The 12,616-nt window shown below is 38.0% G+C and overlaps 4 protein-coding genes across 4 annotated transcripts; 3 read left to right on the top strand and 1 right to left on the bottom strand.

Moving 5' to 3' along the window:
- The first annotated feature begins 62 nt into the window (after positions 1-62).
- Positions 63-4,244, top strand: LOC130509443 (protein DETOXIFICATION 15-like). The gene is made up of 8 exons (XM_057005411.1): positions 63-505; positions 1,981-2,525; positions 2,870-2,956; positions 3,064-3,120; positions 3,238-3,476; positions 3,640-3,758; positions 3,874-3,960; positions 4,056-4,244. Exons 1-8 carry the CDS (start codon positions 254-256, stop codon positions 4,128-4,130), a joined length of 1,461 nt encoding a protein of 486 aa, XP_056861391.1. The 5' UTR covers positions 63-253; the 3' UTR covers positions 4,131-4,244.
- Positions 4,245-4,352: 108 nt separating this feature from the next.
- On the top strand, positions 4,353-6,192 carry LOC108844280 (pentatricopeptide repeat-containing protein At2g34370, mitochondrial). Its single transcript, XM_018617505.2, has one exon. The coding sequence runs from the start codon at positions 4,355-4,357 to the stop codon at positions 5,792-5,794; it is 1,440 nt and encodes a 479-aa protein (XP_018473007.1). The 5' UTR covers positions 4,353-4,354; the 3' UTR covers positions 5,795-6,192.
- A 643-nt stretch (positions 6,193-6,835) lies between these two features.
- LOC108848011 (protein REDUCED WALL ACETYLATION 3) lies at positions 6,836-10,945 on the top strand. Its single transcript, XM_018621412.2, has 16 exons — positions 6,836-7,221; positions 7,547-7,638; positions 7,721-7,861; positions 7,958-8,014; positions 8,090-8,162; positions 8,342-8,500; positions 8,583-8,732; positions 8,850-9,105; positions 9,266-9,381; positions 9,465-9,551; positions 9,639-9,727; positions 9,823-9,885; positions 9,984-10,040; positions 10,128-10,224; positions 10,315-10,474; positions 10,587-10,945. Exons 1-15 carry the CDS (start codon positions 7,189-7,191, stop codon positions 10,468-10,470), a joined length of 1,626 nt encoding a protein of 541 aa, XP_018476914.1. The 5' UTR covers positions 6,836-7,188; the 3' UTR covers positions 10,471-10,474; positions 10,587-10,945.
- Positions 10,946-10,973: 28 nt separating this feature from the next.
- LOC108848012 (chlorophyll a-b binding protein 1, chloroplastic) lies at positions 10,974-11,962 on the bottom strand. Its single transcript, XM_018621413.2, has one exon. The coding sequence runs from the start codon at positions 11,894-11,896 to the stop codon at positions 11,096-11,098; it is 801 nt and encodes a 266-aa protein (XP_018476915.1). The 5' UTR covers positions 11,897-11,962; the 3' UTR covers positions 10,974-11,095.
- Between the last annotated feature and the right edge of the window lie 654 nt (positions 11,963-12,616).

The following is a 12,616-nucleotide window of genomic DNA, read 5'->3' as shown; positions in this document are numbered from 1 at the left end:
ATACACATTGAGATAGGCTCATCTCCCTATAAACTTCTGTGCAGGTTCCACTGTACAAGAGACACGTAGGTCAAATATAGTTGTCTATATAAACCTCAAGAGAATGTAAGAAAAAGAAACACTAAGCCATACACACCAGTAGAGATACCAAAGAAATTAAACACAAAACCTAAAAGTTAAGACAGGGATCAAAGAAACTGGTACGTTTGTTTTCTCTTTAGCTAGACTCTACATTCTCAGCAACATAGCAATAATGCAGTCGGAGAGAGACGAGGTGTTTTCATGGCCTCTCATCAGAGAAAACGAGAAGAATGGTAGTAGTAGTGGAATAAAGGTGGAAGTGAAGAAACAGCTATGGCTTGCGGGTCCCCTCATCGCAGTGAGTCTTCTTCAGTTTTGTCTGCAAGTAATCTCAGTCATGTTCGTCGGACATCTTGGCTCTCTTCCTCTCTCAGCCGCCTCCGTTGCCACATCCTTCGCCTCCGTCACCGGATTTAGCTTCCTGGTGAGTTTTATGTTTTCTTTTTGAAACCTATCTTAAGCTACAGCCATATCTAATTTATTCAAAATCCTGTCACAACAAACTTTTTCATAATACACCGAATATTCCTGTAGTCCACATGCATTTAGTGATTATATTTAGCAATGTCTAAGAATACGATAGTTGTTAATGGTTTTTTTTGAGCAACAATATAGTTGTTAATGATAATCCCTCCATTTCATATTAATGTATATTTTACTAATTTATTAATTAACAAAATCAAACACATTAATATATTAATGGAAGAGAGAATATAAAATATAATAATTTTAATGTGTAAACAACACATTGTAAAGCGGATAAAGTATTTAAATAAATAAGTTTAAAATAGTTAGATGAATCAGACCGCTTAAGTTGGCTAACGCTATCAAGTTCCAGACCAAGTCTGTTCACCGGTGATCACCCGTGATCTTGATCTGATCACCAAAAACCTTAACCATATCTAGCTCCAGACCCCAAACCGATCACACGTGACGTGATTGTTAACAAAACAATACTAATATATATCGAAATGTAATTTGAAAGCAGGACCATCTAATAGCATATGCAAGTAGTGCGGTCGAACATGGTCCAAATATAAATGTAAAAATTTTAAGAATTTTTCAACAGTATATACATAAATTATAGTCCGAAACTTTAAAATTTAGTTATAATATTGACTAATTTAGAGTTTATAATTTATAAAAAACGTTAGACATATATAAATAGAAATATTAATTGTAAAAGTATTTCATTATATTTCAAATATGTTAATATTTTTTGAACAAAGTCTATAAAAAATTGAGACGACCCTGTTTGAAATTCCTTTTCTCAAAATAAAATATATATCGAAATGAGAATCAAAATACAGTGATAATTAATATTTTCTCCATCTCTAAATAAATGTCAATTTGACATTTTTATGGAGATTAGAAAATTTTTATAATTGACTAATATATTTTTATTTAATGTGATTAATTAAATTAAAATAATTTAAATAAAAATCTATTGAACATTTTTTTGGTCAGAAAAATCTATTGAACATTTATTTTGTAATAAAATAAAATAAAAAACTTAAAGTAACACGTATTATAAAACAATAACATATGGAGTATAAGATCCAGCTAAGATGTAGTTGTTAAGCCACCTTGTCTGAAATTTTTGACAACGACATCATGTCTGAAATTACAAGTTGCGTATGCATATTTGATTCTTTGATGCGACTATTCAGTAACTGCAAGGACAAAAACATTATCATTTTTTTTTTTCATAAACATTATCATTTTCATATAATTGAATTGAATTGCTTACTTTATTGTTGCTACCCCACATCTAACAGTGAAAGTGAATGACGTCAATATTCCATATTCAAATCTGAATTAATGATAGTGACAATTGCGTTTACGCTTACTTGTAAAGCAAGAAATCAAATCATAAGAAAACTGTTCACCTTTGAACAGATGGGAACAGCAAGTGCGTTGGACACAGTTTGTGGCCAGTCATATGGAGCAAAGATGTACGGAATGCTAGGCATACAGATGCAAAGAGCAATGTTTGTTCTTACACTCTACTCTGTTCCTCTCTCCATCATATGGGCCAACACAGAGCATTTCCTTGTCTTCTTCGGCTTAGACAAATCCATTGCATACCTCTCTGGCTCCTACGCCAAGTTCATGATCCCCAGTATCTTCGCCTATGGCCTTCTTCAATGTATCAATAGGTTTTTGCAGGCGCAGAACAATGTGTTTCCTGTGGTTTTATGTTCTGGAGTCACCACTTGTCTTCATGTGATCCTCTGTTGGTTCTTGGTGTTGAAATCTGGTTTAGGGTTTAGAGGAGCTGCTGTGGCCAATTCGATCTCGTATTGGCTTAACGTTATTCTCTTGGCATGTTATGTCAAGTTTTCGCCTTCTTGCTCACTGACCTGGACTGGTTTCTCTAAGGAGGCTCTACGCGATATCATACCTTTTATGAAGCTAGCTATTCCCTCTGCACTTATGGTCTGGTAAGTCTAAAAAGAAAATGCTTAAGCTACTTATTTATCGGAGGTGACGTGAGAAACAAGGTTTGTATATAATATATTTATTAAGATCCATGTGATAAACCTAGTGAGATTTGATAAAGTTTTCCTTCTCTTAATATGAACTTTTCAACTCACTCGAATCCATTAGTAGATATGTATGAATAAATAACACATGAATTCAAAATAAATTTTAAAAAGCAAAAAAAAAGAATAAAACTAGAATTTCATATGGATTTACAAATCCATGAAAATACACAAACCAATAACTCATGCTTAACTAGGATTCATTGAAAGCATATTTATTTGAGGTTATGTTGTTTGAGCAGCTTAGAGATGTGGTCCTTTGAACTTTTGGTTCTCTCATCAGGACTTCTTCCAAACCCAGTTTTAGAAACTTCTGTCCTATCAATATGGTAAGTATCAATGTTTGTTTTAAACTGTAATCTCTTCCTCCTATAAAATTCAGAACGACTTTAGTTATTCATGGTTATGATTGAATTACTGATAATCCTTTTTGCAGCCTTAATACGTCAGGAACAATCTGGATGATCCCCTTTGGCCTCGGTGGAGCCACAAGGTCAGTAAACCTTATGTATAGTATAACCAATAATGGAAGGACTTTCATTATTTTGTTGCATCGAGATTCAACAAAACCATAACTTTTTTATCATTAATTGTTCTTTGTAATCCGCAGCACAAGGGTGTCAAATGAGTTAGGAGCGGGGAATGCACAAGTGGCTAAGCGTGCGGTTCGTGTGGTCTTGAGCATTGCAATTTTAGAGAGTATACTAGTTGGTTCGGTTATGATTCTGATAAGGAAGATATGGGGATTTGCATACAGTAGTGACCCGAAAGTAGTCACATATGTAGCCTCGATGATGCCCATTCTTGCCATTGGCCACTTACTAGACAGCATCCAAAGTGTTCTTTCAGGTTATATTCCCCACTCACAACTTTTTTGTAGAAGTGATTTTGTTTGCAAGTAAAGGCAAACCACAACAACAATCATCATTAGAGTTTTGGAATTTGGTTTAGACCAGTTATTAATATTATATTTTCATGTTTTTTCTTGGTTTATTGTAATTTTGATGAAAAGGGGTTGCCAGAGGATGTGGATGGCAGAAGATAGGAGCTTTTGTGAATCTTGGATCATATTATCTTGTGGGAGTCCCCTTGGGTTTGTTACTTGGTTTTTACTTTAACTTCGGTGGTCGGGTAAATTCAATAAACCAACTCAAATTCATTCTCAGCTATCTCACCTCGATTTTTTTTTAATATCGAACCATTTCAAAGTTAACCATATATTAAAAAAAAAATGTAAATACTAAAGGGGCTTTGGCTGGGAATCATATGTGCACTCACCATTCAAGGTGTATCTCTTTCCATCATCACCTTTTTCACAAATTGGGATGAAGAGGTACAAAAGCTGAATTATTTTTAATTTTATATTTTACACAGTTTTTGCGTAAATACGTCAGTATGCTTAATGATTTTTGGTTTATTTAACCATAGGTCAAGAAAGCCACAAGTAGAGCTGAAGGTGGCAAGGATTTTGCAGCCGACGACGGGTCAATTATTGTGTTCTAAGAGCTAAAAATGAAGTAGTATGCTATAATTGAGAAATATAAGTTGAATCATTATCATATTTTGTAACAAAAATGATAAAAATAAAAATAAAAAATAAAAAGTGTGTTATCTTTCTGTTTGCTTTTGATCTGATAATATATTACTTGCTTTTACAAAGTTAGCTGTATTTGCAAACGCCGTCGATTTGTTGTTAGGGTTTCTGAATCATTGCAATAAGCATAATAATGATGAGAATAACGTGCAGCCGAATCCTCAGATTTTCAAAACCCTATTTTAGGTGTGGGACGCAGATCTCAAGCCGTTGCTTCAGTTCTCGAGGCCAGTCTCATGATCTCACCACAAAGATCATCACTTCGTCTCTTAGAGACGTCTCCACACGGCCCACATGGCAACATACTCAAAGCTTTGTTCAATGTAGAAGAAGAGTTTCATCCCATGCTCAGAAGGCTAGTAATGATCATCAATCTGTAACGCTTGAGACTTTGGATGCTCTGTGTAAAGAAGGAAGAGTGCTAGAAGCAGTGGAAGCTGTCAAGATCTTGAAAGATAAAGGCTACGTTGTGGACTTGCCTAGGCTTCTAGGGTTAGCCAAACTATGCGGTGAAACAGCGGTTTTGGAAGAAGCTAGGGTCGTTCATGACTTCATCACTGTTTCGCTTTCTACTCCTTTAAGTGTTGCATCTCACAACACGATACTCAAAATGTATTGTGATTGCGACTCCACTGAAGACGCGTTAAACATGTTCAACGAGATGTCTGAGAGAAACTCAGAGACTTGGTGCGTTACGATGAGATACTTAGCGAAGAACGGAGACGGTGAGCTCGCGATTGACATGTTCACACGTTTCAAAGAGGAAGGGAACAAACCCGACAAGGAGATATTCAAAGCGGTCTTCTTTGTGTGTGCTTCACTAGGGGACAGTAACGAAGGGTTGTTACATTTTGAATCTATGTATAAAGACTATGGGATCATACCCTCCATGGAAGATTACGTGAGCTTAACGGAGATGTTAGCAGCATGTGGTCATTTAGATGAGGCATTGGAGTTCGTTGAGACGATGAAGGTGGAACCAAGCGTTGAAGTGTGGGAGACACTGATGAATCTCTGTTGGGTTCATGGGGATATAGAGATGGGAGATAGGTTAGCCGAGTTAGTGAAGAAACTCGATGCCACGAGGATGAACAACAATGAAGGTCTTGTAGCGGAGAAAGCATCAGACTCCAGGAAGGAAGTGATGAGAGAATTGAAAAAGAGACTATATCCTGAAAAGATTGGTGGGCGTACGCTTGAGTTCAAAGCAGGAGACACTTCAAAACTAGAGTGTAGTGAAACAGTTCCTCTACTGAGGAGTTTGAAAGTGCATATGTTAGAGATGGGTTTTGTCCCCGCGATTAGGTTGGTTATTACTATGAAAGGAGCTGAAGACGAGGATAAAGAGGAACAACTTCTTCTTAGAAGCGACAAGCTAGCCTTTGCTCACGCCTTCCTTAACACAAAGCCTCGTGGTCGTGTATCTGTTATGCAAAATATGCGTATCTGTCCTGATGGACATGAGACATGTAAGATGTTGACGTTGATCACAGGGAGAGAACTGGTGTCACGAGATTCGAAACGATTCCATAATTACAGAAACGGAGTCTGTTCATGCAAAGATCACTGGTGAGTTCTCTTTGGTTTCTTCAAACCCCATGGTGATTTTTTTTTTAACTCAGCTTGTTAAAGATTTTCCTTCTTCATTTTATATTATATGTTTTTAAGAAAAGTTGTAGAATAGGACTGAATGTTCCTTTCCCTGATCACATTTTTTGGTTTATTATATCGGTTAGAAATAAGTTAAATGTCAATATTTCAATTCACAAAATCAGAAAATGATATTTATGTAGCAAAGTTATTACGTACATCTGATTGTGATGTGCTAACGTGCCATGAGAACAATTTGGTTATTACTAATGGCTTTGTGAGACAAGGATGTTCACTTTAGCTAGGTTCAAGTACATTTTTGGTTATTAACTAAGACTGGTCAAGTGCTTGCTTGCTACTTCAAGGCAACCTTGTCCAGAGACTTTTATGAAGATTGTTCCGCTTGTCATGGGCTATATATATATATATGTCTCTGAAGTCCAAACCTCGATCAACTCGAAGCTCAAAGGCTTTGTCGAAAAGGACATTCTCTGTTGCTTGAATCCGAACTTTCCTTTATAAGAAAAAGGGTCGATCATATGGAACTGGAGGAGAACTTTGTTCGTCTTAGCATGAGTTTGTTTGTTATGGAATTGCTTTTCGCCTTGGTTTTATTCATTCCAAGAATAGGTCTGACTGAGTACACACAGCAAAGAGAATAGAAGAAAAGCTTTTATCAATCATATCTTGCTGTACGGACTATAAATCATATGTTGCTGTAACGGTGTAAAAACATACGAGACTAAAAGCATAATAATAAAAACAAAAGTGATTATTGGTATTTTACCAAAAAAAAAGTGATTATTGGTACTATATATCAAATTGAATGCGTTTTCAAAACGTGATTTCTGCTAAATTTCTATTCATAAAATTTTTTTAAAAATTATTAGTCTACAAAAAAAAGACAGCTTTTAATCCAATCCACACATGTTAGACTTTTAGTGGTAACTTTTTCTCGCTCCATTATTTATCGATAATAATGATAATAATCATATGTTTGTTAGCGTGTTGTTATCTTTAACGTAATCTCCACTTTCTGAAATTTTAGTAATGGAAAAAAAAACCAGCGAACAAAGCCATCGCCAAACCAACAACAACCGTTCGGGTGAGAGGGGAGCTTGACGAGAACGACGTCGCACCCGCTATTTTCTCCATTCTCTAAGCAACAATTATCTTCTTCTTCTTCTCCTCCTTACTTCGCACTCTGCATCTTCTGCTGCATTCCTAGTGTTCCGGATCCTGAGTTCATCCTCCTACAGATCGAACTCGATACCTTAGATCCAACGGCAGAGTGACAATCTCTCCCCCATCGTTTTTTTTCTTCTGTTTCCAGTGTTCCTTATCAATCTCCGAAGATCCATTCGCCGATCCACTACAATGGCGGATTCTGAGCCAATCACGCCTGGCCAGGTAAAAAGCTCATAGTGTTCTTCTTCTTCTTAATCACATTACGTTTTCGAACTTCTCCAATCGATCTGGAACGAATAGTTTTGCAGTTGGATTTGATTCCTAACTATAATCGTTAGGGTGTGGGAGTTGATTGAATCCACCAACTCTGATCAGTTTCGCATTCTAGTTGGATTCTTCTAGGCAATATACTTGTTTCAGTTTCGAAGATTTAGCTTCAGTTTTTTGAATTTCGAAATGATGCGAAGCTAGAGATTTGGTTTGTGGATGACGTAGTAAACTGTAATCTCTCTCTGTTAATATCTTCTTCGTTTTTCTTGAAATGCAGGTTTCGTTTCTGCTAGGAGTCATCCCTGTATTCATAGCATGGATGTACTCTGAGTTTCTGGAGTACAAGAGGTCTTCATTGCACTCTAAAGTGTACGTATTATTTTGTTTATTTATATAAGTTTCTCTCGTGTTATGTATCTAACTTGGTAGATTAATCTATATATAATTGCAGTCATTCAGATAGTAATTTGGTTGAACTGGGTGAGGTGAAAGGCAAGGAAGAGGAAGTAGCTGTTTTACTTGAAGGAGTTGGTCTTCCTAGATCAGTCTCTTCACGCTTCTATAACTCTCCTATCAAGACCAACTTGATTAGGTAGCTAATAGCGGTTTCCTCCTTTCCTTTTTCTAGTCTCTTAGACTCTGAGTGAAAATCGTTTTTTAAATACCATTTGCGTTGTTCTACTTGTAGGTTTCTGACGATGGAAGACTCTTTCTTGATTGATAATCGAGCAACGTTGAGAGCCATGTAAGTTACTTAATTATCAGATTGGATTCTTGCTGATCATCATCATGACTGTCTTTATTACTTACTTCCTCTCAGGGCTGAGTTCGGGGGGATTCTTTTCTACTTTTATATTTGCGATCGAACAAACTTGCTTGGAGAGTCCACAAAGGTTAGCCCCCTCAAAACTTCTTTGAAGAATTTCTCTTTCAAAGATCTTCTGAAAACAATTCATGTTGTGTAATATATAGTCTCTAACATTGTATCTTTAGATTGTTCCGAGATAGAAAACTGACATCTGAGTCTGAAAATAGTTTTGCAACTGATGACACTTTACTTTTTATTTTGTAGAATTACAACAGAGACCTTTTCATCTTTCTCTACTGTCTTCTCATCATAGTGTCAGCCTTTGCATCCTTGAAGAAACACAATGACAGATCACCAATAACGGGGAAATCCATCCTCTTTCTTAATCGTCACCAGACTGAAGAGTGGAAGGGATGGATGCAGGTAATTGATCTACTCTTTCCCTTGTAAATTTTCATTACCTTTTCTGTCTTCATGCAAATTCACTGTTTTTGTGTCTTTGCAGGTTTTATTTCTCATGTATCATTACTTTGCTGCGGCTGAGATATACAATGCAATCAGGGTCTTCATCGCTGCTTACGTCTGGATGACTGGTTTTGGGAACTTCTCTTATTACTATATCAGAAAGGATTTCTCCCTTGCACGATTCACTCAGGTTAAATCGACAGTTTCAGTATCTATAGCTGATTAGTTTATCATCATATATGCTTCTATAAAGCATATGTTTCTTTCAAAAATACAAGATGCTCATGAGATCTTTTACTTCGTCCAGATGATGTGGCGTCTTAACTTATTTGTGGCTTTTAGCTGCATTATTCTCAATAATGATTATATGCTATACTACATCTGTCCGATGCACACTCTGTTTACTCTTATGGTGTATGGAGCTCTTGGTATCTTCAGTCGGTATAATGAAATACCATCAGTCATGGCTGTGAAAATTGCTTCATGCTTTCTCGTGGTCATCCTGATGTGGGAGATTCCTGGAGTTTTTGAGATTTTCTGGAGTCCTCTTACATTCTTACTGGGTCAGTATCGGACTCTTTCTCATATCTTGTAGTGATTATGGCATGGTTAACTACATATCTGTCTCGTGCTAAATCATTTTTCACTGCCACTTGGTCATCAGAATCTGTTGTGTTTATTTATGTTGCCTAACATTTGGTTTCTGTCCGTAAACAACTGCAGGATACACTGATCCAGCTAAACCCGATCTACCGCTTCTACATGAATGGCACTTCAGATCAGGACTTGACCGCTACATATGGATCGTCGGAATGATATATGCCTATTTCCATCCCACTGTAACTCCTGAACCTATGGTGCTCGCAGTATTTCATATCTTCTACACCCACTACTGAAATCTTTTTCGACATTTTGATCTCAGGTAGAGAGATGGATGGAGAAATTGGAGGAGTGTGATGCCAAGAGAAAGCTGTCGATCAAGACAAGCATAATTGCAATTTCCTCATTCGTGAGTTTGGCCTCTCTCTGGCTTAAGAAGCTTACTGTATTTGATAATGTTCTAATGGCCAAGTTGTTTTCTGTATATATAATTCAGGTTGGATACCTCTGGTACGAATACATCTACAAGCTTGACAAGGTTACATACAACAAATATCATCCCTACACGTCGTGGATTCCAATAACGTTAGTATCAAAACCCTTCTGTCACATAAAGTCGAATCTTGAGACATTATTCCTTTTTCTGGATTCTGACTTAACCTTTGATTGTACTGTTTCAGTGTCTACATCTGTCTGCGAAATTCCACACAACAGCTGCGAAATTTCTCTCTGACACTGTTTGCGTATGTTTCTTAATCTTAGTCCATTTCAACAAAGCTTGGTGTTATTCTGAAATATGAAAACATCTCTAATAAGACACAATTGTCATGATCTATCCTAGGTGGCTCGGCAAGATTACACTAGAGACTTATATTTCTCAGTTTCACATCTGGTTAAGGTCAGCAAGAAACTTTTAATTTCTCCCAAATAAGTAGGCAAGAAACCATTTGTCTCAAGGATTTACAGAAAGTTGCATGTGATGCAGATCGAATGTGCCTAATGGACAGCCCAAGTGGCTGCTATCCATCATTCCGGAATACCCAATGCTCAACTTCATGCTCACCACGGCCATCTATGTCTTGGTAACTTGTTAGAATCTACAAAAAAGCCCCTTATCCACTCTACTTTATAGTAACTGTAAATTTTGTTCTTGTACCCACAATTTTCTTCAGGTGTCTCATCGGCTTTTCGAACTTACCAATACGTTAAAGTCTGTTTTCATACCCACAAAAGATGACAAGAGACTGCTCCACAATGTCCTCGCTGGAGCTACCATTTCATTCTGTTTATACTTAACCGCTCTCATTCTTCTCCAGATCCCACACTAATCATGTAAGTACTTTTACTACCCCTGGTCCATTGCAGCCATTGTTGATATTGGAATACTTGCTTAGGAAGAGATACAACTCCTGATTAACACACTAGAACCATATTTCATTCACAGGAGGGACTGTAAACATGAAACTCGCAGAGTTTTCTTTGTCAAATTTGCTAAATAGTTACAACACACAATCTCATATTGGACAATAAAGATTTTTTTCAAAGATCAGTAGTTTATGAAGCTTGCCAAATGAAGGCACCTTTGCGCCAATTAGAACCATTGAAGTTTCAGAAAATGGCTAAGAGTGAAGCATCTTGTGGCATTTGGACGGCATCATCATCTTAGGACTAGTATTGTTCGTTTTCTTTCCTTTCTGTTGTAATTTTGCCTTGCAGTTTCTTATCATATAGCTTCATTTGTCTTTTTGTCAAAATACAGAACATATGTGTTTGAGAAATGAGAAATGATAATTCAGTTCAATTTGAGTCATAAGATAAAACGCCAACACAGTTGAGAAAAATAGGTTCGGTTTCTGATAAAATCATACAAAGATAAGACAGGAAGTTTCACACATATACAAACAAACTCTTTCTCTGCTGCTCACTCGCATGATAATTAACCTTTAAACTCGCTCACTTTCCGGGGACGAAGTTGGTGGCAAAGGCCCATGCGTTGTTGTTGACTGGATCAGCCAAATGGTCGGCAAGATTCTCCAACGGTCCCTTTCCGGTGACGATGGCCTGAACGAAGAATCCAAACATAGAGAACATAGCCAACCTCCCGTTCTTGATCTCCTTCACCTTCAACTCCGCGAAAGCTTCTGGGTCGGTAGCAAGACCCAAAGGGTCAAAGCTGCCTCCTGGGTAAAGCAAGTCCTCTGCTTCTCCCAATGGTCCCTCTCCAGCGACTCTGTAACCTTCAACAGCTCCCATGAGGATCACCTGAGTAGCCCAAATGGCTAAGATGCTCTGTGCATGGACCAAGCTCGGGTTTCCCAAGTAGTCGAGCCCTCCTTCGCTGAAGATCTGTGAACCAGCCTTGAACCAAACAGCTTCTCCGAACTTCACTCCGTTCCTAGCCAAAAGCTCAGGGAAAACGCAGCCTAGGGCTCCGAGCATGGCCCATCTGCAGTGGATGACTTCTAGCTCACGGTTCCTTGCGAAGGTCTCGGGGTCGGCAGATAGACCGGCGGTGTCCCATCCGTAGTCACCAGGGAACTCTCCTGTTAGGTAGCTTGGGGGCTCTCCGGAGAATGGACCCAAGTACTTAACCCTGTCGGATCCGTACCATGGGCTGCCAGATGGACCGGTGGGTTTGACGGTTTTACGCATGGTGACACGGCCGGTTCCAAAGACTTCTGAGGCTCCCGGTGAGAGCTTCACGGCCTTTCCGGCAAAGGCAGGGGAGGACAGAGCCATGGTTGAGGCAGCCATTAGAACTTTTCTTCTTGTTTTTTAAGTTTTTGTGTTTTTTTTGTGACTGGTGAGAGTGATTGAAAATGTTTGGGGAGTACAGATCGGTTTTATAGAAATCTTAAGAGTAAGGTTTGTGTTGATAAAAAAAAAAGAGTAAGGTTTGTTATCTGTGAAGTATCTGTATCTCTTTCCTAATTGGCTTATGAGATCTTGGATTTGTCTGTTTCTGTCCTACGTGTCAATCTATAGTCCACCAGCTTTTGCTAGATTCTTTAGCTGCGATGAAAGACACTTGTGGTAAGTAAAACAATTTTGACATTTCGTCCAGCCAATGTCAGCTCAGCAAGACAAGACAAGACAATAAAAGTCTTAACCCCAAAAATTATCAACAACCAATAGAAATCAAGACACTGATATCCCGAGATAAAGCAAAATATTATCTTCAGTTATACCATTGGCTTTCGAGTTCTCTGTCCTCTCTTTTACAGAGAGAAAGCTCTCTCTATTGTCCTTGTTCTCAATCTTATATCTCTTTCACAAGGAATAGAGAGAAAGAGAGAACAGAAGAAAGAGTTTGATTTTTTGCGCCGGTTTAGTCCCGGCTCCCTGACTCCGACGACGCTCCATTTTGGTGGTCGTTTGGCTTCGACTCCAGTATCCTCATCTATCCGTTTGGTGGTGGATATCCGGCTTCAGACACCGTTGTGGTTCTTCTCGAAGACGACGGCGACTCCGGCT

This window comes from Raphanus sativus, chromosome 3 (assembly GCF_000801105.2).
Source record: "Raphanus sativus cultivar WK10039 chromosome 3, ASM80110v3, whole genome shotgun sequence".
In the NCBI taxonomy this organism is placed as follows: domain Eukaryota; kingdom Viridiplantae; phylum Streptophyta; class Magnoliopsida; order Brassicales; family Brassicaceae; genus Raphanus; species Raphanus sativus.
The sequence above is the reverse complement of the archived record's forward strand: the minus strand, read 5'-3'. Positions and strand labels throughout refer to the sequence as shown.

What these genes read in the sequence shown, in the direction of transcription:
- LOC108848011 (XM_018621412.2), top strand. Translation starts at nt 7,189, where the DNA reads ATGGCGGATTCTGAGCCAATCACGCCTGGCCAG. An exon ending in TCCTCTTACATTCTTACTGG is followed by an intron (nt 9,106 to 9,265) that starts GTCAGTATCGGA and finishes AAACAACTGCAG; the next exon opens with GATACACTGATCCAGCTAAA. An exon ending in TTCTCTCTGACACTGTTTGC is followed by an intron (nt 9,886 to 9,983) that starts GTATGTTTCTTA and finishes GATCTATCCTAG; the next exon opens with GTGGCTCGGCAAGATTACAC.
- LOC108848012 (XM_018621413.2), bottom strand. Translation starts at nt 11,896, where the DNA reads ATGGCTGCCTCAACCATGGCTCTGTCCTCCCCTGCCTTTGCCGGAAAG.
- LOC130509443 (XM_057005411.1), top strand. Translation starts at nt 254, where the DNA reads ATGCAGTCGGAGAGAGACGAGGTGTTTTCATGGCCTCTCATCAGAGAA. An exon ending in CCCTCTGCACTTATGGTCTG is followed by an intron (nt 2,526 to 2,869) that starts GTAAGTCTAAAA and finishes TTGTTTGAGCAG; the next exon opens with CTTAGAGATGTGGTCCTTTG. An exon ending in ACTTCTGTCCTATCAATATG is followed by an intron (nt 2,957 to 3,063) that starts GTAAGTATCAAT and finishes TCCTTTTTGCAG; the next exon opens with CCTTAATACGTCAGGAACAA.
- LOC108844280 (XM_018617505.2), top strand. Translation starts at nt 4,355, where the DNA reads ATGATGAGAATAACGTGCAGCCGAATCCTCAGATTTTCAAAACCCTAT.